General features: G+C 49.2%; 1 protein-coding gene and 1 long non-coding RNA gene across 4 annotated transcripts; one reads left to right on the top strand and one right to left on the bottom strand.

Moving 5' to 3' along the window:
- Position 1: 1 nt before the first annotated feature.
- Positions 2-24,195, bottom strand: Trim3 (tripartite motif containing 3). Of its 3 annotated transcripts, none has more exons than XM_052713375.1 (12): positions 24,043-24,195; positions 15,386-15,551; positions 9,047-9,278; positions 8,720-8,889; positions 8,327-8,507; positions 7,176-7,908; positions 6,882-6,985; positions 2,566-2,733; positions 2,208-2,376; positions 1,909-1,979; positions 669-809; positions 2-574 (listed from the first exon to the last, which is right to left on the bottom strand). In XM_052713375.1, exons 2-12 carry the CDS (start codon positions 15,514-15,516, stop codon positions 422-424), a joined length of 2,253 nt encoding a protein of 750 aa, XP_052569335.1. In that variant the 5' UTR covers positions 15,517-15,551; positions 24,043-24,195; the 3' UTR covers positions 2-421. The 3 variants fall into 3 exon arrangements, with proteins under 3 accessions (XP_052569335.1, XP_052569336.1, XP_052569334.1); XM_052713376.1 differs by lacking the exon at positions 24,043-24,195 and adding an exon at positions 23,857-23,987; XM_052713374.1 differs by lacking the exon at positions 24,043-24,195 and having other exon boundaries at positions 8,720-8,871.
- LOC128094816 (uncharacterized) lies at positions 2,740-5,109 on the top strand. The gene is made up of 2 exons (XR_008213079.1): positions 2,740-3,371; positions 3,866-5,109. It is a non-coding gene; the product is annotated as an uncharacterized LOC128094816 (long non-coding RNA).
- Positions 24,196-24,716: the final 521 nt, after the last annotated feature.

Raw genomic sequence — 24,716 nt, 5'->3', positions numbered from 1 at the left:
ACACCTTGGCGAACACATTTATTTAATATGGGGTGGGGTATTGCTGTCTCTGTCAGTGTATATGGGGTGGTAGGGAGACAACCAGAGGGACTTCTGTTCTGAAGTAAGAGGCTGTTCTGGCCCCAGGCTGGGGGGCAGAGAGCAGACTGAGGGTGTAAGGTGGGGGGTGTGTTAAAGGGGGGGTAGGGTGAAGCTCTGCACACATCCTTGGGACCAGTCCAGGCCCACCCAGTCACCAAAGCAAGAACCGAATAAATAAAGTGCAACCGTGGGGTTGGGGAGGAAGGGAAGGGCACTGGGCACACCCACGCCCACAGCCCACATTCAGTGCTGCCGGGTCTGGCCCACCTCTTAGCCAGACCCTCTTGTCCAATCACCCCTATGTCCGTCCCTCAACGAGCCAAGCAGGGCCCTTGTGTAGCTACTGGAGGTAGCGATAGGCCTTAAAGCAGTGGTTGCCAGCATCAGCTACTACCACGTGGCCATCCGAGGTCAATGCCAAGCCCTGTGGGCCATATAGTGGCTCTGCAGATGTGTTGATATAGGACAGGAAGGAGCCAGAGCTGTCGAATACCTGGGAAAGAAGTGGAGAATGGAAGCAGAAGTAGTCAGGCAGAGAAGAAGCTCAGCACGACGTTTCATTCAAGTCATCCCCAGGCCCTACTCACCTGGATTCGGCTATTGCCCCAGTCGGCCACAATGATGTTCCCATTGGAATCCACAGCTACTCCCGTGGGGGCATTGAACTGTCCATTGCCCTCGCCATGTGAGCCAAATTTGAAGAGGAACTCTCCATCGGCACTGTACACCTGGTGGGGGAAGGGGCTAGGGACTGGGGACCTGACCTCAGGCAGAGGACAAGGCCTTGGAGGGTGGGGTGAAGCTCCAGGGAGAATTCCCAGATCTGCAGCTTAGCCCAGAAATCCTTTTCAGAGATCACACACAGTATCCCACTGCCCATCAGACATTCCTGCTGATGCTTCCCTGGGAGAGTGGTACTTCCCATTTCTCTATCTCAAAACTGCTACCACCTTGCTGTCACGGATTGTTCTCAGCTGGACAGAAAACAATTGAACACATCCCTGATTCTGACTCAAGTCTGTTCCTTATATATGTCCTGCTATACCTGTCCCAAGGTCCAGGCTCTCATCATTTCTCATCTAGATCCCTGCCTCTAGCACTGCCCTAGTCATTGTGACCTTTTCTAAAATGAATAGGGGTTCATTTAACAGGGGTTCATTTCCTTAAGCATTCCCCATCGCTCTTAAAAAGAGAGACAGCCCCTCCACGGGACATACAGGTCTCATCCTCACCTTGCACTAGCATACCTAGTCTGATAAATTACCCATGGTTTCCAGAGTTGATTTCCATGGTCTTTTCCTGTGTCTTTTTTTTTTTTTAAAAATAGTGTATCATGTATCCCAGGTGGTCCTCGAATTCACCATGTAGACAAGGATGCCCCTGAACTCCTGATCTTTTTGCCTTCATCTCCAAGTGCTGGGATTACTGCTGTGTATCACCACACCTGACCTCTTCTGTGTCCTTTGCCTGAAACCCCCTCCTTCTCTATTTTTTGGCTGATTCCACTGGTGACTCAGGTCTTCTCCTGTCCCTCCCACAGTTCCCTGTACCTATCCCAGAATCTATTCCTTCCGATTGTAATTTCCTGACTGTCTTTTCTTCCTTGACAGACTCTAACCAAGAAGACAGAAAATGTGTGTACGTTACTCAGCACCTAACCCCCAGCGGCTAGCAGAGGGCCTGGGACAGAGTCGCCATGCCATAAATGTTTATTGGTTCAATGAAGGGTTTCAAGGGGGCTTGGGAGAAGGAGGGAGGGGAGAAAGGAGCTTTTTGAAGAGGAGGGGCCAATGGGACAGGGATCATGGAGGGAGGGAGGGCACTGACCTTCACTGAGTGGTTATGGAAATCTGTTACTACAATCTCATTCTTGTTGTTCACAGCCACAAAGTGGGGCCCTGAAAATAGAAAGTGGGTCTTAAAGCATTAAGCTGAGGCACTCAGTCAGGTGAAGGGTAGGATTTCTGGGCAGGGTGAGATACCCTGTCTCTGAGAGGATGGAACTAGATGTTAGGAAAGGGGAATTGGAGTCAAGATATAGAAGGGGTCTTCACAGCTGGAGGACGCTGGGAAATTCTATGGAACTGGAGTATCGCAGCCTGGATCTTGGGGTTCTTCTCGCATACCTGCAAAGTGGCGGTCAGTGGCCCCACGGCCTCCAAAACGCCCAACCAGCTTGCCATTGGGCTGGAAGGTGAAGACACAGCAAGATTTGTTGTCCACCACAATGATATGTCCATTCCGGTCCACAGCCACTCCTTTGGGTCCCATGAGGCGGCCAGCTCCAACCTTGGTCTGTAGGAAGGGCATACTATAAGGGACTTTAACCTGACTAGTACTGTAGAGAATAAGGGCCTGGCCTGGTAGCAAAGCAGAACCTTGAGTTGGTGATAGTCCACTTTAGGCCACTTTAGGCCCTGACCTAACGTGGTCAGTGGAGCAGGTCACCAGGGGTTCAAAGTACAGCAACAGCAAGCTTCTCACCTTGAACTTGCCCTCGGGGGAGAAGATGCTGACCCAACGGTTGTCATAGTCTGCCACAATAATGTCTCCATTGGTGTCCACTGCCACACCTGTGGGACGCTGCAGTTGCCCAGGTGAGCGCCCACGGACCCCAAATCGGAACTTGAACTGGCCCTCATTGGAGAAAACCTGGAGTGGAGGAGCAAGGGGGGGGGGGGAGCAGGGAGGAGGGGAAACACTATGGGTACAGAGGAAAGGGAGCTGGGTCCTAGCAAGATCCCATTTATTCAGTCACTCAACAGTGGAGGTGGACACCATGCCAGGGGTACAGAGGAATCACAAAAGAGATACCTTAGAGGACTTGCAGTAGGGGTGTGAAGGGGAGTGTGAAGACACAAACGGAACCAAGGGTACAGCGGGAAAAGGCACCAAGAGAAGGAGATATGTGAGCTAACAGCCTGTAAAGATGTCAATTAGACCCAGCGAGAACAATTTTTGAAAGGTACAGAGTCTAGTTAGCATGAACCCTGTCTGAGGACCTCACTCGTGTGGCTGGAGTAGTCAACAGGAATTACATTTCACCCGGGCTATAATGAGAAGCCACTGAAAATTTATGGCCAGGGAAGTGACAGATCTGCTTTTACAAAGATATTCTAACAGGAAAGAGACAGGACTGGAAGGTGGCCAACCAGTTAGAAGCTGTAGCAGGAATCCAGATGAAAGAGAATGGTGGTTTGGACCAAGGAAACTACCGAGAGGGAAGCAGATGGACTCAAAAGGAATACAGGAGGAAAACGCAACAGAATTTCACAGCTGAGTGGAAAAGGGTAGGTGAGAAGGAAAAAGCCCACAAGGGTTGTTCCCTTCGGTTTGTGGGCTAAAAAGACAACCTTTCTTCTGGACAGACTGAACTTTTTTTTTTTTTTAAGGTTTTCATTTTATGTGTATGGATGTTTTTCCTGCATGCATCTCTGTACACCACCAGTGCCAGGTGTCCCTGGAGGCCAGAAGAGGGCACTAGATGCCCGGAAACTGGAGTAACAGACAGTTGTGAGCTGCTATGTGGATGCTGGGAATCAAACCCTGGTCTTCTGGAAGAGCAGCCAGTGCTCTTAATCACTACACAACTCTCCAGTGACCCACCCAGAATGAATCTTTCCATCTCCCCTTCTCCTACTCCTCCACCTTAGCCTCTCAAGATGCTAAGATCTCTTCATCCTAAAGCGTCTCTTTTAATCTTCTTTTCCTCTTAAACTACATCTTCTAACTTAACAGCTCCATTACTCATTGCATAATTCTCATATACTCCATTTTGTTACAGCCTCTGGGGACACAGAATGGATCAAAGCCAAGAAGCTACCACAGAGAGCTCAAGTTCTGTGCCTCAGGCTTGATATTCAGTTCAGCCCTGCTCTTTCCTTCATGGCCACCCAGGGATAGGTCTTCCAGACCCATCCTCCCACGGCACATCACCTTCATGACTGTGTAGCAAGACCTTACCTGGTCCGTCAGCACTCTGCACTGGTCCTATGCAAAGCCAAAATTGTCAGGAGAAAGAAAGTACCACAGGGTAAGGAAAGGAAGTGAGGGGGACTAAAATGAACAGCTGCATCAGCAGTGAGGTAGTCCAGCAGCCGTTTCTCATCCTGGCAGCTTCAACTCAGGCTCAACAGTGGGGAGGGTCTGGAAAGCCTCATTCTTCCCATCCTTTCTCACACCCCCTATCAGAAATGGCCAACTCCTATTTATCTTTTAGAGTTCCAAAATTTCCAGGTCATTTCTTCAGAGTTCCACTTTATTTAAATCAGCACATACATGTAAAGTTGGGGCCCTACAGTATCTATTTTATAGCTGTCTTTATAACAACTGCCACTTTGCAGCTGTATATCTGTGGCCCGCCCTTTCCAAGGATGCAAGCCCTGTTTGGAGTTGGTGCTGCATCAGTTTTGTCTGCTGCTGCATTTTCAGTTGTATATAGCTTCTGGTATCTAGGATGTATCCAACCGACCAAAGAATCTTCCAGTTCAATCTCAGGCCTAAACTCGATGGACAGATCAATTTGGAAGCCACACAGCAACCTCAAAACTCAAGAGGGATAAAAGTGAACTCATCAACTTAACACTGGGCCTGATTCTTAATGGGAACACCATTGACCCAGCCCACCAAGTCCTCATTCTCCATCCTGTCCCCTTCTCCCATGACATTCGATACTCAGTTAAAAACTGCTACATTATTTCCTTCACAGCACTAGCATTTGCTGGACTCTCATTTTGGCCCCTACATCTCTCTCCTATACCAGGGTAACATTAAGTAGATCTCTGACTTCAAAGATCTCAACAGAAAATGACAACAACAAAAAAGATAAAACATCATAAAAATGACAAACCAACCCAGAAAAGAAGTGTGAAAATTACATAGCAAAGGGCTGAGGGAAGACAGAAGAATGTGACCGGCGTGCTGCCTGCAGGGAAGGAGGATGTTCCCAGAGAGAGCTAACACATTTCTGGACTAAGACAATGACACAATGCTGGATATTTACAAATTAAATTATTCATTCAAAAATCACGAAGCATTTCCTCGTTGTTGGGCAGGTGTGCTATGTCAGTAGGGTTCCACCCTGCATGCACTATAGGGCAAGCTCACAAGGACCCCCAAGCCCCATGAGAAAAGTGGGGGAGTCACGACGTACAGATGTGAGCTAAGCCCACATCAGTCCTGAGGCGTCCAGAGTAAGAGAGGTAAGCACTCAGCTTTGGAATCCAAGAACAGGCTTCCAGCAGCTCTGACATCAGGGTGGACTTGGAAGTAGAAAGAAGCAAGAATGGTTACAGAGTAGCAGGTGTCTGGAACAGAGGACTCTGCCAGGCCTCTCTCACAGCCAGAGGGTCAAGCAGCACCAGCTTTTCTGTGTGTGTGAACAACAGGACAGCTGTCCCTAAATCTCAACCTTTGTGCTAGAAAGCATTTCTGGCCTAAAGGGAAGAAAGGAGAGGGAGGTGGAAGGCGATCCTGAGTAGAATCCCCAGAACTCCCAAGTACCCCTCTCATCATCTAGGCTGGTCCCAAATCCCTTCCTGGGTTTCTCTGTTCCTCTACCCTAAGAAAAAAGTGACCCGGCAGGCCTGAGAATCTGGCTGCAAGGGTTTCTGCTAGGTGGAGTCAGGTCAGGGAGTTGCTGAGAGTACCAAGAAAGGCAGAACTGGACTCATGACAAGGATATTGAGGCAGCGTCAAGAAATTTAAAGGTACGGGTGTTTTAAAGTAAGGATCTTTGGGTTAAGGTGTAGCTGCACAATAATACATCTCTAAGAATTGAGATACACAGTAGCTAATCTCACAGCATAAAACCAAAATTCCATCTTCAAAAATCACTTCTAAAACCATTTACAATCTGACCTCAGCCACTCCGAGTTCCTAATAGCCAGCTTCTTGCAGCCAGAATGGGATGTGAACGTCCCGCTCCAGCACTTTCCCATCTCCTTGCCTTTGTTTACAGTCTACACCTGGACAATGATATTTTTAACAACAGCTAGGTATTAGGTATACTACATCACATCATTTAATACTCCCAACAATCCTGAAAAATGCTTTTCCTAATTTTACACATGAGTTAACTACAGTGCCAAGAGGTCACATGACTTGCTAGTACAGGGAGAGCCAGGATTCAAGCTGAGGTGTCTGGTTTCAGAGCCCAAGCGTTCAATCACTACACTGTCTACCACACTCACACCCACTGTGCTAGGATCAGTGCTTTCTGCAAGGAATAGAGGGAAGGAAAACCACATTTCCTGGTTGTAGCAAGGAGCTTGCAGTACATCAGAGACCATGAGCACTGAGTATGATTGATGTCTGAATCAGCTCTGGGAGGTACAAGGAAAAGAAAAGCAGGTACAGCACCACTTGAGGTTGTGTGGCACCCTTGAGCTGATGAAAGGCACTCCCTTTTAATTCTCTAGTCAACCAGATAGCTGCATTCTCCAGGCAGATAACACAGCCTGGAGCCAGACTGGTATACTGGAAGACAGCAGGGAAGGGCAGACCTGCAACCTGACCACTGTGATAAAGTAGACCAGCCAGCAGATGGCTCAAGAAAAGACAGAGAGGAAGAAGGCAGGAGCCAATCTAGGAGCTCACACAGCCTTAGCATGGCCTGGGAAGCAAAGGCAACAAGCACAAGAACCCTGGCTCTGACTGAAGGTCCTGGGTAGGCAAGAGGGGCTTGATTCACTGCTCTTTAAAGATGGTTCTAACTGCGGCTTTGATCTTCAGCAGGTGACCCGAAGGCTGTGCTGTGCGAATCCTTTCTGGTACTAAAGGAGCTAGGTAAAGAGGCTCACCTGAATACACTGGTTGTTGCTGTCTGCTACCACTATGCGGCCACTGCTCGCGGCAGACACACCTTGTAAATTGGTGAATTCACCTTTCTCCCTTCCACGGCTGCCTGTGGGTAAGAGATGAGAAGGACAACACAAATTAACTGACATCAGTCTGAACCTCTCTCCCTTCCTCACTGAGACCCCTGCCTGAGACAGCCCCCACCACCTTTCCCTAGGCCCCCATCAGGCCCTCCCCTCAATCTTCATCCAACCCTCCCCTTGGCCTTCATTTGGCTCTGCGCTTGGCCTACCTACCAACACGAAAGACGAGTTCATCCTCAATCGGGTTGTCCTTCCGTTTGCCACCAGTGCTGTACATGGAACTGGGTCTACGCACTGCCTTCTGGCGCACGTGGCTGCCAGGACCACCGGGAGACTTGACCCGGCGCTTCACATCGTCTGGGGAAGGTGGAAGGTCCCCGGGTCGCAGGGCACGCACACGGAAGGGGCTGCCACGAACCGGCTGTCCATAGAGCAGCACTGAGAGGAGCAGGTCACCTTCTGTGCGTGCAGTATACACCAGCTCATATGTGCCATTCTTGTGGTCCACCACCGGCACTGCAAGGCGTGTGCCATCAGGGCCAGTGATCTCTGCACACAGCTCTGCACTGCCTGTGCGCACCAGCCGCCCATCTTTGTCTTTGGTGGTGACAGTGAGTGAAGCAGGCTGGCCGACTAGTGCCTGACGCAGGCCCTCGCCAGTGGCCACCGTCTCATGTGCGGTGGCACTGGTGGTGAGCAGTGCACCCAGATTGAGCACCGATCTCCGCAATCCATCTACTTCAAGGACCAGTTCCAGCTGTGCATTCTCATGTGGCCTTTCCGGGAAGGCCTGAGCCGCCAGTGCGGCCAGCCTCTCTCGCATGTGCTTTCTCACTAGCAATACCTCAGGGGCAGAGCCCAGTCTCAATGCCTGCTCCGCGAAGCTGCAGCTACTGCCAATGTGTTCCTGACCCTGGCGCAGAGTGTCTAACTGTGTCTGCAACACCTGTTGAATAAGAGGAGATGGAGTGGGTGTGCAGACTGGCAAAAGTGAAGCCGCTGTGATGACCGATGAGCTCGTAGTACCATGGCAGGAAAGAAATACACAGAGATGCATGTGGACAGGGAGGGAGATGACCACAGCAGTGACAGACCGTGTGGACAGGGAGGGAGATGACCACAGCAGTGACAGACCGTGTGGACAGGGAGGGAGATGACCACAGCAGTGACAGACCGTGTGGACAGGGAGGGAGATGACCACAGCAGTGACAGACCGTGTGGACAGGGAGGGAGATGACCACAGCAGTGACAGACCGTGTGGAGAGGCAGAACAGAGGCTGGAGAAAAGGAAACCTTATGTGGACAATGGAGGCAGTAAGATCATCTCATCACAGACCATAGTTGGCAAGGGTGACCCGACGCACCTTCTGCTTGGCCCCACAAATGTTCTCCAAATCGCTGACCAGAGCCTGCTTGCGCTGCTGCAGGGCTTGCTCCAGGTCCTCAAAGGCTGCACTTATCTGGGCCAGGGCCTCTGCCTTGCGCTCTTGCAGCTGCTGGCTGATGCCCCCAACTAAGGCGATAGCTGCGGAGAGCTGTGGCAATCTGAGGAGGTGAAACATCTCATACCAGGATTGCTGGAGGGTGCCCTCGCCAGATTAGTCCTTCTCAAAGACAGCCTTACTACTGCCCTCTGGGAGAGCCCCTATTTGACCTTCTGGAGCCTACTTGTCCTTCCCAGGCCCCTTCCTTCCCCTCCCTAGTGCCCCTGCCCTGCCCCGCTGAGGCACCAGTCCAGATGCCCTGAAGATGCCTACCGGCCTCGCACAGCCTCAAGCTGGCGCTGTAGGGCTGCCTTGTGCTGCTCCACCACGTCCCGCAGCAGCACTGTGCCATGTTCCCGGTGCTCCCCTGCGCGACACTCACCACACATGGCAGTTTCACAGGCCTCACAGTAAAACTCCATCGTCTGGCGGTACAAGGGCTCCTATGAGGCAACAGCCAGACACTACACTTCTTTGTCCCCTCCCCTCTGGCCCTCTTTACCCCTGTAGAGCACCTCGCCCACAGCCACCCTACCCTCATCACCTCTCCTTCTCCTCCCACCCCAAGTCCTGGCCTCACTGGGCCTCGCTTGGGCCCACCTTGCCTTCATGGTTGGGGCAGGAGAGAGGGCGGCCAGCCACCGCACTGAGGGGGTGGGGGTCTTCAGGGTCGTGGGCCCCATCAGGTGCCTGCTGCATGGCCTCCATGAGGCTGCTGATGAAGAAGTTGTTTTGTAGGGCTGAGACACCCTGTTCTGGGAGGATGGATGTCTGCCGGCACACTGGACAGGACAGTGTCAGGCTCTGAGCAGGGATGTAGTTCTGGAGGCATCTGGCCAAAGAGAAGGGAGAGTCAAAGCAGCGGGGCACAAGCACCCCTCATAGGTGCCTAACCCCTTTTACACAGATGTGCCATTAATATTTCATTTTGAAACTGCTTTGTGTGGAGTGCACATACACATAGGCCTCATCGGCCCGCAGGTGTTAAAAGGCCTCTGAGGACTGAGCAGAAATACATTGCTGGTCTATCTAAGAACAGACATGTCTACATTCCTCTGCTTGAACAAACACAGGCTCACCCTTCACAGGTGTTTACCAAACCTCCTCAAGAAAATATGTAACAAGCCCTTCTCATCCTGCTACTCCTGTCCTCTTCAACGCAGTAAACATTTACTGACTGCTTATTCTTGCCAAATTTGTGCCAAGCTCTGGGGATAAAAAAATAAAACACAGTGCCAGCCTTTAAAATAGTTCTAGTCTTCAGAGGGAAAAACAAAGACACAGAATTAGAGTTTAAAGATTAAGGACACTGGTCCTTGAGTTAGTGTGCCTCGGTTCAATTCCCTGGCCAGGGACCAAATCCACTGTGTGACCCCTGACTTGTTACTTTCACAAGCTGAGGTCTTTTCCCTTATAAGATGGAAACAGTACAGAATTCAGTTGCATGAGGATTACATGTAAAAGGCCCGCTTACATGTATGTAAGGAGGATTAAATGTAAAGCACTTGGCCCTCTAAAGCACGACGCACAAAGAGCATAGTAGATGGGGTCATGAGTAAAGGCGTGTGTGTGTGTGTGTGTGTGTGTGTGTGTGTGTGTGTGTGTGTGTGTGGCTCAGGTGGGTGGAGAGGAGGCCAGGAGAGGCTTCAGAAGTGATAGAAAGAAAATCTGTGTGGAGAGATAATTGTTGGGCCAAGCAGAGAAAGGTGAGGGGAAGAAGGGGACAGAAGGCACTTTAGCATTTTGGGGACAGCAAGGCACGACAAGAAAAGTGGAGGAGCCTAGCAGTGGATCCCAGCAGCAGCAGCAGGCGGCCACACAACTGCAGGACACATGTGTTGGATGCTATGCTCTGTACTTTATATGAAGAGGTGCATAAAGGCTAAGTGGTCATAGCAATCAAGCTAGTGAGCATTGGAGCCTGGTTTTAAATGCAGATCAAGCCTGTGCTTCACCAACACACTCACACTATTCCAGGGAGGAGTTGAGACAGACCTGGATTGAGGGAACAAATTTATACTGAAGAAACACAGCCAGATATGGCAGCACATGCCTATCGTTCCAGTACTATGGAGACTGAGTAAGAGGACTGCCTCAATTTCAAGGCCAGCCTGGGCTATATAATGAGGCCCAGCAGGGGGTAGTGGTAGATTAGATGTAGGCAGGAAGAGAAAATAAAAAGGAGAGAGGAAAGCCACCAATGATGAGTAGGTATGGAGAGTGAGGGAGACCATTCTTTTTATTTATTTATTTTGCTTTTTCGAGACAGGGTTTCTTTGTGTAACAGCCCTGGCTGTCCTGGAACTCGCTCTGTAGACCAGGCTGGCCTTGAACTCACAGAGATCTGCTTGCCTCTGCCTCCCGAGTGGTGGGATTAAAGGCGTGTGCCACCAGCACCTGGTGTAGGGGGTGGGAGACCATTCTTAACTGGCATCTGAGAGAATGACGGTGACATAACATCACAATGAAAAACCACAGAGAACGGCACTGGGGAGGAGGGGGTTAAGAGACAGCGGTGGGGGACATCAACACTCAAACAGGCTCAGTAGCCAAGAGGGAGGATGAGATCAGAGAAGATCCGGATGGTGGTAAGAGAGGGGACAGAGAATTCAGCGAAGATGAACAAGAGCAGTGGGGATGGGCAGAGGCTGGGAGAGTGAGTGTCCGGCCAGCCGCGAGAGTACAGAAGGAGGGGTGAGTCACTAGGGTGGGAAGTGGCTGAGGAGTGGAAAGTGCCCACTGCATTTGGCAAACACGAGGAGACTTTTCTCTGTGAAGGTGACAGCGATGACAACGGCAGTGGGAGAAAAGTCTGAGAGATACAAGTTGAAGAGTGCTGGGGAGGCCGGGTAGTTGAATGGGAGGGGCTTGAAGGACTGGATGGTGCTGCAGAGAGACAAGAGAATAGTTTTTCTGTGCTTATAATAAGGGGGACTTCAATTTCGCCATTTTGAGCTTCTTTCCGAGCTGAAAAGTTAGCAGTAGAGAGGGATCGATGGGAGAGACCAGGAAGCCAGTAAGACAAAGTCCAGGGGATGGAGAGAGGTTGGCCTAAAGGGGAGGACCCCATCCTCTGATGGCAGGAAAGGACACAAGAAGGGTGGCTTTAGAGGAGCACGGGGCCAGAGGCAGAATAAGGGTGCCTAACAGAGTGAAGAAGGGAGGGGTGAGGAATGACGGTGGCTGGGATTAGTCACCAGAGGGAGGGAGAGGACAGTGATTACTAGAAACAGACACCAGACTGAAGGCAGCTGTGCTTGGAGATCAAGGACCTACGGAAGAAAGATACCCACAGTGCACACTGCCCTGCATCCCAGGCTCTTCTTTGGCTCTTGCCTATACCTTTTGTTCTTAATTAAAATGTAACAAACATTGTGTGTCGGGTACGATCTTAAGTGCTTTACAAATATTAACTGGTTTCTCTGTGACCTACTTCTCCCCGAAGTCCCTCCCAGTAGAGTGGTTTTTGTTTCATGCTCCACATTCCTTAGGGCCAGAAGGTGGGGTTGAGTGAGTCCTCCCTTTTCTCAACTAGAACATTCCATGTGTCTGCAGCTCCTTCGAAGCTGCTCTCGTCTGCCTACACCATCTCGCAACTGTCTCCACTGACCTAAGAGTGGTTTCTCCATTTACTGAAGTCCTTTGCCTGACTCTGCTCTTCTATCATAGCTTCTCACCCCCTCACGTTCTGCCAACATCTCAGTGACTCTGACACCTACCAGATTTGGTTGGGATGTAAAATGACCCACCTCCATTATGGTTTCTTCATCCTTACTTCCTTACCATCGAAGAATCTTTCCTTCGCTTCACCTCATCTGTCCATTCCCATGCTCCCACTACCACCCACATCTCATCAACTGTCACTTCTTTGACTCAGAAATCTGTCCCAATCTGTCCCTGACGGCTCTCATCCCACTACTCTAGCTCTGTTCCCCCAATGTACCTTGTAAGTGATGGACAATTCCTTCCTGTTTGTCAAACATCCTTGGATTGCATCTTTTCCAAATGGTCTTACTTCTTCCCTTGCTCCTTTAAAATTCACTCTCTGTACAACTAGAGAGCTTTAAAAAGACTCTAATTGTAACATATATGCAGAGGGCCTATATGTTACAATTAGATATTTTTCTTTAAAGCTCACTAGTGTAGAAGGGGAGGTGCCTAGTCTCACTGCAATTTGATATACCATGGCTGGCTGATAGAGAAACCGAAGAGGAGGAGTGGATGGGAGGGGAGGTAGAGGGAAAAAACGGAAGGAAAGCAGGGAAGGCTGGAGGAAACTTTGGTTGGGATGTAAAAAATAAAAAAAAAAACAATCAACCAAATAAAAGATCTAATTAAGCCAGACATATGTCACACACCTGTAATCACAACACTCAGGCGGCTGAGGCAAGAGGGTCACCTGTGCAGCGTCAGCCTGGGCTACACAGAGGCTTTGACTCCACCTCCTCCTAGCACCTGCCTCACTCACCGGCATGCTCTGGTTTCCTTTTTCCTCTATTTTCTTCTTTTTATTATTATTATTTTGTATTTTTTCCCTTTGAGACAAAGTCTCACTACACAGCCCCTCTAGCCTCCAAAATGATAGGAATTAAAGGTGTATTCCATCACATCCAGATCTGTTTACTTCTTAAGGCACCGATTTTTCTACTGCCAGTACCCTTCTCTTCCCTCACATCCCTGAGTTATTTATAAGCTGTGTAGCCTTGGCTGCCTTCCTTAATAACTTAATGACTCTCAACCTTAGTTTCCTTGTCTCTAAAATGGGAATAATGTATCTTTTGGAGCTGGGAAGATGTTTCAGTGGGTAAGAGTGCTTGATGGTTTGAGTTCGAATCTCCAGCATCCACATAAAAAACAGGCACAGTTGATGTGCCTATAACTCCAGTATTGGGGGGATGGAGACTGCAAATCCCAGAAGCCTGCTGGCCAATCAACCTAACCAAACAATGAGCTTCCAGTTCAATGAAAGATCCTGTTTAGCACAATAAGGCAGACAACAATAAAGGAAGACACCTGGCATCTTCCTCTGGTCTCTACGTGAGTGCACGTGAAATTACACACCTGAAAAATGCATCCACTCATACAACACACACAAACAAAAGAAAAAAAAACTTAAGTAAATCAATACATGTAAATCAAGTAGAAAGTGCATGGCCAACTGTAAGCAGTCACAAATTTCCCCCAAGAATGCCCAATGATCTGGGAATACAACAAAGTGCAGAGGCATCCAGTTACAGCTCTGACCCAGCACTGAAATTCTATGACATGGGCTTAGCAAAGGACAAAGGTGTTAGGGAAGTGGGCCTGGGACAGTTAGATGATCAGCTGTAGGGCTGAGGATGGATAGAAAAGAGGGAAGCCAGGGTAGAGGTGGCACATGGGAGGAGAGGGAGGAGTTGCGGAGGTTAGGCTGTAGATTAAGTCAAAGGCAGCTTAGCAGTAGCAGGGTGACAGGAGCTAGAAGAGGAAGGCTGGAGTTTATAGTCACAGAAGTACTGGTTTCCAGGTGATGGATAACTGGAGTGATGGTTAGGAGAGTGCTAGTCAGACAAAGTCGATGATGTCCATGGACATTAGGAACTAAGACATAAATGGGTAGTGAGGTCCACAAACTTCTGGAAGAATCTGAATGGGCAGGATGGTTGAGACCTTTGCTCACTGATAAATGAAGATAATAAAGTTGGAATTTCAAAGAGCAGGGCTGTCAGGGAATCAGATTTAGTGAAAGCAGGGGATAGATGGAGGTTTGGAGAGACACTGGTGAGAAGATCTGGGGACTAGGACTTCGAAGGTACAGCCATGAGATACGAGGCCGGAGAGAAAATGCTGCCAAACTACAATGTGATCATGAAGAAAACCATGCCAAGGCTCTGAGTGGTTGTCAGGTAACACAAATTTCCTAATAGGCGTACCGAGCCCACTTCCCTATCCAGTTTCATACCAGACCACTTCTAATCACTCACTCTGCTCCAGCTACACAGGGCCTCTCATAGGCCCCCTCATCCAACCCATTCCCCAGGCTATATGGCCTTGTTGAGCTTTCCATTCTGCCTAGCCTGCTCTTAAATTCCCTTTACCTAACTCCTGTTCATCCCTGGAATGCACAGGATTCTCCAGACTATAACAGATCACTAAGCCCGCACAGTTTAGTACTGTATCTGCAGACCTTACACTGAGTGTAATCCGCGGGTCTAACAATCCAGCTCTATGATTATTTGATTGCTACCTCTCTCACTTTACTACAAACCCTTTAATCATAAAGATCATGTCTGTAGAGATGAGTATGGTGGTATATGCCGTCAATCTCAGCACTTGAGAGGCAGAGGCAGGTGGATGCCTGTGAGTTCAAAGCCAGCCTACTCTACATAGTGAATTCCAGGCTATCAAGGGCTACACAGTGAGACCTTGTCTCAATAAATAAATAAAATAAAATCTTGTCTGGTTTTTTGCTCCTCAGTGCACATTCAATGACTTGTATTGGGTCTGACACATAGCAGTTACTCAGTAAAGAAATATTAGCAGAATGAAGGCACAACGCATAGAAGCCTAGAAGCTGGGAAGGGCTGGCTTTCACCTAGAGCCTCAGAATAGGCAGGAAAGAACACCTAACTTCATATATCCACTTTTTCTTCCATCAGTCATAAACTATACTGGTTCCAGTGCTGGTTGGGAGTCTCAGCACGGTCTGATTTCTCCTCTGGCTGCTTTGTGATCTGGGGCAGAGCTGACAAAGCCTGATTCTAGGTAACACTCTGGCCCAGTATTCAGAGTTCCTGGTTCTCTCACAGCTTATTGCAACCAAATCCTTATCTTCTACAAGACAGGATTCACTTGTCCTTCCCTCCCATATGTACATATTCCCTTTATTTATAACATGCATTTCCCTTGGGGGCAATGGGTGCTTCAGGATCTTTGCCCCTCTCTGGTAGCCCCCCTCACCTTTCACAGAAGGTATGTAGACAAGGCAGAACTTTGGGGCACCGGTACCGATCCAGGCAGATACTGCATACCAGAAACTGCTTGTCCATTGGCTGCACCTCCGGACCAGGACTGTCCTCCCTCTTTGCCATGGTGACCACAGATGGTTCCTGCCACTCACACCAGCCTGTGTACAGAGAAATAGTCAGCAGCAGGGAGGCCAGCACTCCCTCTCCCCACCCGATCTCCTGCAGAGAAATGTGCCCCTTTCTTTCCTGCCAGGGACAGGACAAGGTGGTGGCTGGCAGATCAGGGTGAAGTGTGTGGGTGGAGTGACTCTGGAGTGTGGCACTATTTCAGAGCACAGATTTAGGGTTACACTGGATTTTAAAGCTCCTCTTTTGCCATCTTGGTGACTCTGGATCATTCTTCAAACCTCAGTTTCTAATTTATAATAATGCATATACTAATTCCCATCTCAAATGCTTGTTTTTAGAGCCTGAGAGGGTACAAGTCAAGTGCACAGTACAGAATAGCTTTTTCACTGACAACCCAACTCTTTTCTGCTCAGCACCTCCAACCAGCCTCCAATAATCATTTCAGGTAGCCCCTCTCCCCACGCTCTGACCCACCACTTAGCACAACTGCCTGGGGTTGCACTCTTGGCCACACCAATCAGTATTAAGGTTAAGGATGACTCCCAATCACTCCTTTCTCCCAGATCCTAAGCTGTAGCTCCCATCTCAGGCTGCCCCCGGTTCTCTACTGGAATGCAGCACCCGGTGTTCTGCTCGCCTAGCCTGTGCCTTCCCATCCATCACCCCTTCTAACCAGAGTGAGTTTTTGAAGGTAGATTTGATCCTACCATTACTCCTTTTAAATTCCTTCAATGGTTCTCCACTGTCCAGAAGATAAAGTCTTTAAACCGGCCCAAAAGGCTGAGCAATGTCTTGTTCATACCTCCCACTCAACCTCTGGTCTCACAATCTATGATCTGTCATAATGGTTTCAATTCCTAGAAAACTCCATGTTCTCTTTGTTTCTGTAGTTACACATTCTGTTCACTTGTCCCCTTCCTAGTTTTCATATAAATGTCACTTCCTTTAGCAAGGTCCTCTGGGACCTCCCAAAGTCTGGGTTGGGTGCTACCCCTGTCCCTCAATTCCTTGTATTTCCTCCATCCTAGACCTTACCCTACACTATAATTTTGTTACTTCTCTGCTCCCTTCATATGCAGTATTCTTGAAAGCAGGTGTACTAGTTTACTTTTCCATTTCTAGGACTTAGCAAGGAGTCTGACATTAGGAATGACCTATCCTTACTGCATTTGATGATTAATTTGAAATACTTATTTACTAAGTGCCTACTGTGCAAAGACACTGGAAGGGTCTGAGCAAAGGTGGGGAAGTGATAGCAAATAGTTAAAAAGTATTTTAAGTAGCTGGGTTGATGGCACACACCTTTAATCCCAGCACTCGGGAGGCAGAGGCACGGAGGTAGGTCTCTGTGAGTCTGAGGCCATAGTGAGTTCCAGCATAGCCAGAGCTATGTAGAGAGACCATGTGTCAAAAACACATAACAACAAGAGGAAAGGATTATAAGTGGTAAGTAAATACATAATTGCCCAGAGGTGGCAAGGACTAATATGAAGAAAAATGATGTGAAGAGAAATTAAACTCTTAACTGAATGATGACAAAGGGCTCTGCAAGCAGAGAGTAGGGTACTGGCAGGGACGATGGAGAACCCAGGGAGGGGCCTGAAGCCAAAATGTAAAACAAAGTAAATGCATTCTCAGGAGAAGGCTCATACTTAAATGGACTATGTGCTTAAAGCAAAGTGAATAACAGCAAGAGCATTAAGAATATTACTTCATCCTAAGGTAGGCAGAGGGATGAGGCAATTTACAAATAAATGAAAACAAACCGGAACATTCTTCTGGTATGAAGAGAAATCGCAGAGAAACAGAAGCAGGAGTGGAGTGAGGAGGACTTGTCAGGAAGCTACCCCAGTTCTTTTTTTTTTTTTTCCAGAGCTGAGGACCGAACCCAGGGCCTTGTGCTTGCTAGGCAAGTACTCTACCACTGAGTTAAATACCCAACCCCGCTACCCCAGTTCTTCAGATAACACGGTGTTACAGAGTTACAGGTAGGAAGGTTGACTGATGCAAATAATGTGTATGAGGTTGAATTAGAAGGACAGTGTCATGGACTGGATGCCAGAGTAAAAAGGGCGCGTTGATAACAACTCCTCTGTTTCTCAACTGAGCAAATAGCAGACCATGAATAGACAGAAAAGGCTAATAAGGGGCTGTCTGCAAGCACCAGGCTGAGCTCCAGGAGTCCAGTCGAAGACAGAGAAGAGGAATTCCATGAGCAAGAGGCATCAAGATCATGATGGGAAAACCTACAGAGACAACCAAACCAAACTAGTGGAAATTCATAAACTGTGGACCAAGAGCTGTGGAGCCTCCATGAGACTGAACTAGGCCCTCTGCATAGGCAAGACAGTTTGTGTAGCTTGACCTGCTTAAGGGGCCCCCTGGATCAGGTTCTATGCCTGCTGTATGAGCAGGTTTTTGGAGCCCAGTGCCTATGGTGGGACACCTTACATAGTCTTGGTTCGGGGGGAGCGGCTTGGACCTGCCTCAACTGAATGTACCAGGCTCTGCTGACTCCTCATGGGAGGCCTTGCCTTGGAGGAGGTGGGAATAGGGGGTGGGTTGGGGAGAAGGCTGGGGAGATGGGGGGAGGATGGAGAAGAGGGGCATCTGTGCTTGGTATGTAAAATGAATAGAAAATTTCTTTTTTCCTTTTTTAAAATTTTTTTTCCTCAGGTTGGCCTCGAACTCGTGATCCTCCTGCCTCTGCCTCCTTCAGCAAATCCTACTGGCGTGCGCCACCACAACCAGAGAGACCCTTTTTATTTTTTTGGTTTTTTCGAGACAGGGTTTCTTGAAAGCTTTGCGCCTTTCCTGGAACTCGCTTTGGAGACTAGGCTGGCCTCGAACTCACAGAGATCCGCCTGGTTCTGCCTCCCTAGTGCTGGGATTAAAGTCGTGTGCCACCACTGCCCCGGAAAATTTCTTAATAATAAAAAAAGAGAAAAAAAAAAGAAGAGGCTGTCTGGGGCATTCTGTTCCAGGCACACTAAGTTTGAACTATATATAACACGATGTCCAGGTGGAGCAGTTAAGTGAGAAACAGAATACAGGAGCTCAAGAGAGAATTCTGGGTTTGTTATTGATTTGGAATCACTGGCATATTAATGGCCCTTAAAGCAATAAGAAAGGATGATAGAGTAGCTTGGGATAGAAAGTGGACAGTGATGGGGGTGGGGTGAGGTGAAACAGGTTAAAGACTAGACTGTTCACTAGGTTGGCTGTGGTGGAGTGGTTAGGGCAGAAGCCAGGCCAGAATGATGAGCGAATGAGTAAAGTTCACAAAGCAGATGTAGACAATCCTTGACAGGAATTTACACATGAAGAAGCTGAAAAACAGGCAGTGAGTAGGACCAGATCACCACTGCTGTGCCCAGCTAGATGCATCATGGGCATCTTAAAGACAATGAATGAATGACAGCCCAGAGGCCTCTTCAGGTTTGGGGAGGGATAGCAGGAGGGCTGAAGTGCATTCGTCCTGAGTGTATGTGCTGGTGGGTGTGGGAAGGAAAGGAAGGATTTGCTTGAGAAAATCCTCTGTTGATATGGGCACTGGCATTTTGGGGGACTTAATACCAGGACATCATAAGAGGGAGGAAGGGAGGGAGGCTGGCTGACAGGACAGGAAGGTTGAAGGCAAACTGAAGCTTAAAACTGTAAATGGGAAGGCTGAGAGAGAGAGCACTAGCAGCCTGCTGAGTCTGGCCTGGGCAGCTGGACATTAGGCTCCACCTCTCTCTAAACCCTGGGGATCTCCCAGCCTGTCACACAGAGGCGGGAATTGGGCTACATCCAAGGACCAACAGCTCCTCCCTCCCTTCCCCTTCCTGTTTCAGCTTCCCACCCAGAATCACAAGGCATCATACCTGCTGTGGTCCTACCCCAGCCTCAATCTAGGGTTTGCTAGATTGATTCCCTGAGGTCTTCCTGCTCCTGGGTCACCCCTCTGTTCTAGACATAGATCTCCAACAGGCCCAGACTCAAGTGGGCTACTTATCACAGCAGACACTTGGAGGATCTTGGACACAGAGCTAGGTTGTACCCTCCTTCCTTGGGTGTCTCTGTCCCTTATCCCACCCATATCCTTTACGGCTCAGTCCCAAAGGCACTTCATTCCTCATTCAGCATTCACTGGACACCTCTGCAGCAATACAAAGATAAATGGACACAGCTGAGCTTTCATGGATTCCACAATCAAATAAACAGATTTCTGCCATGCAGTGTGGTGATGAACATGACAGAGAGACACGATTGCTCTAGGAGCACAAAGTAAGTTCCCTACCTTGGACCCGATGCAGGGCTGGGCCCAGAGGAACGGAGACTGAAGATGGGTAAGTTACAGAGCACATGGTACCTATTGTCTCTGGAAGCTGCATCACTCACTGTGGCAGGAGAGGGCTAACAAATGAGATGCAGAGCTAAGCAGGGGCTACACCACAGCATGCTTTGTTGCCCTTATTAAGGACTTTAGACTTTACCCCCTTCCCTGCTAGGGGATTAAGGCTTTATCCAAAGTGCAAAAGAAAAGTTTGGTGGTGGTTGGAGGGAGGGGGAGGTTAAGCCCAGAACGACAAAAGTAGATTTTTTTGATTGCTGTGTGGAAAATAGAGGGGTCAAGAGTGGAAGTTTAAGAGACTGGCTTGAAGAGAGTAGGTGCTAGGGGGGGCTGAAATAGTTTTCACAGGGAGAAACCAACAGAACCTGGTAACTGGTTGGTACTATATGAAGAGCCAGGGTAGAAGAAAAGATTAGAAATGGTTACTAGTTTTCTAGCTTGAGAACTAGAAGAGTTTGAGTGACAGGGTGATAAGTCCTGTGTTTAACACAATGACTCCAAGGTGCCCATAGGACACAGTTCAAGTGGAACAGCTCTCAGTTGGGAAGGCAACCTGAAGTACAGGAAAGAGAAGACACGGATTCAGATTTCTTTGGTATAGGGATATTCCTGAAGCCACAATGAAGTAGATGACACTGGGGTAGAGCATGAAAGGAGGGCCTATAACTTAGCCCCCAGGAATGCCAACATTTAAGATAAGGGCTCAAAGAAGAAGGGGGAGGTATCAGAGACAGGAACGGCACAGAGAAAGCAAGCTATTTGGAGGCAAAGGGAGAAGAGACCCTTACCATCAAGGCAGTGATCCTCACTGTGAAATGTCAGACGCCCCTTCATTTAAAGCCACCAAAGAAGCTGCTCTAGCTTCAAGTAGTGTGCTTTCTGGGAGCTGGAGAAGTCAAATTTAGAGAGCTAAGAAGCTGATTTTGAACCAAGACAGCTAGTGCTAAGTAAATAGGATCCTTGACATAGAGGGGGAAAAATATGTTTCAAAGCTTTTCAGGTTTTCCAAATTCTCAAACAACATCCAACTTCCCCCATGACGTTCTTCTCCAATCACATTAGATTCCCAGTGTACAGGATTTACACAGCTGTGAGCTGGAGGTGACCACAGGCATTGTTGAGGTGTGTATGGGTGGAGGGAGTTGGCTAGGCTCACTTGCTAAAATGACTCACTCCTACTCAGTAGCCTCTAGGTATATTTGATCATTTGAGGCTCAGAAAAATAACACATGTCTGCAGGCTGTAGCCTTTGGGCTTTCTCCAAAGGAAAAGTAACAACAATGGATGAGGGAAAGCCCTTAAACCAGAGCAACCCTTCCCTTCCCAGGGAAGGAAAGTGATGAAATTCACATCACTCATCCCCCTACCCCCCAATGTACACAGTAAGTACACAGATCATTCAATCAAATGTCCCTGGACACACTCTAGGCCAAGCCCTTCATCTAGGAACTAGAGACACAAAGTAGAATCAAGTAGCTCCCTACCTTTCACCTGTGGGAAACTGACATGTACACACATAATGACAACGTGATAGGAACCATGATCTCGACAAGTTCAAACTGCTAGGGCAGGCAGTATCTAACTTGGTGGAGAATGGAAAAGGCTTCCAGAGGAAGGGATGTCTGAGCGGGATCTTGCATGGCAAACATGAGTTTGATGGGTGCCTTGGGAAAACTGAGTAAAAGAACAGAAATATGAAACATTTACAAACAGAATAGTAGTATGAGAGAGTAAGCCTCAAAAGGGCAGCACCTGAACCCCATGGTTTTGTGACCCACTGATCTAAGTACCCCATTCATTGCACTGGTTGCCCCCCATCACCCATTCCTTAAATGTTTAATTCCATGGGGTTTTGCTTCAGGGTCTCTTCTCTGTTTACATAATCTGTCTGGGTAATCTCATTATTTCCCACAGTCTTAATTCCCATACAGTTTTTACCCCCAAAGCCTTGTGCTGAAGACTTCCTTGAATCTCAGACCTGTACATGTAATTGCACTGTTGGACACCTCTACCTTGATGATGAACAGAATTGTCCCAAACTGCCTTCATTTCCTCCTGGCATTTTCTTCCTGCTGTGCTTCTCCTCTCCATTAAAGGCACCACCATTCACCATGCCTCATCAGTCGGGACCCTGGTAATCTCAACTCTGATTTTTCTCTCATCTCCACATACAAGCTATGATACATCCTTGATGCAAAAATGTGCTCAAGTTTAAAAAGTCAAGAGATGGATCCATTGGGGCTGGGGTCCCCGTGATCCTATACTTGTGCATATATTTACACACACATATGTAACAATAATAACCAAAGAAAAGGAGGCTACCAATTTGAGAGGAGAGCATGGGAGGGGCTAGAAGGAGGGTAACTAGGAGGGGATGGAGGGAGGAAAGGGATGAGACAAAGTGATGTAATTCTATTTTAATTAAAAAAATTTTAATAAAAAAAATTGGTTTTTCGAGACAGGGTTTCTCCGTGTAGCTGTCCTGAAACTTGTGCTGTAGACCAGGCTGGCCTCAAACTCAGAAATCTGTCTGCCTCTGCCTCCCAAGTGCTGGGATTACAGGCATGTGTGCCACCACCGTCTTTTAAAGTCATGAAATTTAGGATCTAATCCTGTCACTAATTCCATTACACAAGATAAGTCTAAGCATCTTTCTACCCCATACCCATATTTGTAAAATGGGAGGGAAAGGGTTTCCTGTCCTCAAAATCTGGGATTCCAAAGGCTCCCTTTCAAATTTAAGGCTCCTATAGACTGCAATGTGCCCACGATGAAATCCCATCTCAAACTAGCTTGAAGATTTGACTGCTAATTTCCATCACAAAGCTAAGCATGTTAGAGGGTGCTCACAGGCTGCCCCTCCCCTTGCTTTCCAAAATAATTGTTTTCTGAGTTTAAGTCACCCCTGGCATTCACTCTCAGCTCTCTTCTGTACAGCACTCGTGTTTTCTGAACATAGGTGCTACTATCCCAACCACGATCCCTTTCTCTCAAGTTCTATTAGCAGAAACGCCACTGTCTTCTAAGTAGCTGAGTTGGTAACTACCATATAGAAAGTCCTCAACAGACGCTGGTGACAGGGGAGTTGTTTAAACTCTGCAGGTCCCTTTCACCAAAGAGCAGCAAAATCAAAAGCAGTAACAAGACAAAGGAACAAAGTTCCAAGGAGACCTCCATTTAACACAAGGTAGCTTTCCCACAGCATAAGACAGTAAGCGCTCTCTCACTGGAGGCATCCAAGTCAAGAGAGACAGGGCACCCGTCAGGCCTGCAGCTCTCATTCGCATTCTGCAGCGAACCAGAGCCCTGCTTAGGAGATATGCACTGATGTGCTTGCTGCACAGGGTGGCTGTAGATAACCACTGCACCCACCCTGAAATCTCAGATTTATTTTCCCTCTGGGGCAAGTCCTATTTTTTTTTTTTTGCAGTCCACATTGTGGGACATGCAGGAATATGCACAGGGCCTGATTTTAGTCATATTGACCTCCCTGGGGTGCAGCCTGCCCTTCCAATCTGCAACCATCTGTCCCTGCAGGTTTGCGGCCCAGGTTCTGAAACCAAGTCCAGGAGGAAGGTGGTGGGAACTAGGGAGGGGCCTAGAGTCTTCCAGGCGGGGCCCAGGCTGAGGGAGAACTAGAGGGGTCCTTTCCTATAAGAAACAGCCTCTGCAGGAAGCTTCCTGTCCAGCAAACAGTGCCCGCAGCGGAGGAAGGATGTCCTCCATCCTGGCTGGTGGGCTTCTTGGTGCCCCAGGAGGACGGAGAAGGGAACAGGGGTGGAGGCGTCTGCACCAGGGAGAAAGGAACCCTTCGGACAAGCGGGGCCACAAGATTCCAGAGTGCCAATCAGCAACCCCACCCACCCCCCACCACCATCGGCCGCAGCATTCGGTACCCTCCGCCAACACACACAGGCTCCCAAAACCCGCGCTCCTAAAAGGAACCATCACCCATCCACCCGCGCCTCCCCCCAACCGCACCGCCCGCAAACATGGACCTCACGTGAGCAGCCACAGCCCAAAGAATCCCCCCGCTGCTCTCACAGACACGGACACGCCTCACGTGGACAGAGACTGGAACAGCTTTTGAAAAGCATCCGCGCCCCCACCCACAGACGCTCGGACCGACACACCGCCGCTAGCACCCGGACCCGGACCCCGACACACAGGGGAACCAAACGCACCCTGGGGGCTCGCACGGCGCACTCACGGCGTGGGAGCAGGATGGGAGGGCAAGGCCCGGACTGCAGCCACTCGGAGCGGCCCGCGGCGCTGCCCCCGCTGCCAGCGCCCGTCCGCCCGGCCCTGCCCGCGGCGCCGCCCCACGTCCCGCGCCTCCGCCTGTCCCCGCGCCGGCGCCGCCGCCGGACCCGTCGCACAGGCCGGAGGGAGGGGCCGGGGCGGGGCTGCGGACCGGCCGGGGGAGGGGGCGACTCGGGGGCTGAAGGCCCGCCCCAACCACGCCCCCGCCTCACAGACCACGCCCATCATCCCCTCCGCGGTGCGGCTAGGAGCTGGCAAGCGGATCCAGGATCTAAGATCCGGGATCCTCATCCTGGCCCGCTGCCTCCGGCTCCTGAGGGCGAGTAGCTGGGTTCAGGTAGTGGCACTTAGTGCCTTCAAGAAAAAGCAGCTAGAACCAGCTGGACTCAGTACTCTGAGATACCGTCCCAGCCGCTTCTGGTCGCACCTTCTCTGGCTTTCCTGGGGGCTCCTGTGAAATCTGCTAGTTTGGTTTCCGCTGCACAAGAGGGAGGGGGACCACTTGTACCTCGGCCCAGAACTCTGGAAGGGGTTTGCGGGCTAAATGGGAGGCTTCATTGGGTTCTAGGTGCCTCAGGAGCCCCCTCGTGAGGAA

The sequence above is a fragment of the Peromyscus californicus genome, unplaced genomic scaffold (genome assembly GCF_007827085.1).
Source record: "Peromyscus californicus insignis strain IS unplaced genomic scaffold, ASM782708v3 Scaffold_4__1_contigs__length_199733344, whole genome shotgun sequence".
Taxonomy (NCBI): domain Eukaryota; kingdom Metazoa; phylum Chordata; class Mammalia; order Rodentia; family Cricetidae; genus Peromyscus; species Peromyscus californicus.
This window is presented reverse-complemented; position numbering and strand designations above follow the sequence as displayed.

What these genes read in the sequence shown, in the direction of transcription:
- Trim3 (XM_052713375.1), bottom strand. Translation starts at nt 15,516, where the DNA reads ATGGCAAAGAGGGAGGACAGTCCTGGTCCGGAGGTGCAGCCAATGGAC. An exon ending in TTTGTGGGGCCAAGCAGAAG is followed by an intron (nt 7,909 to 8,326) that starts GTGCGTCGGGTC and finishes CTTATTCAACAG; the next exon opens with GTGTTGCAGACACAGTTAGA. An exon ending in CACTGACCGCCACTTTGCAG is followed by an intron (nt 1,980 to 2,207) that starts GTATGCGAGAAG and finishes TTCTATTTTCAG; the next exon opens with GGCCCCACTTTGTGGCTGTG.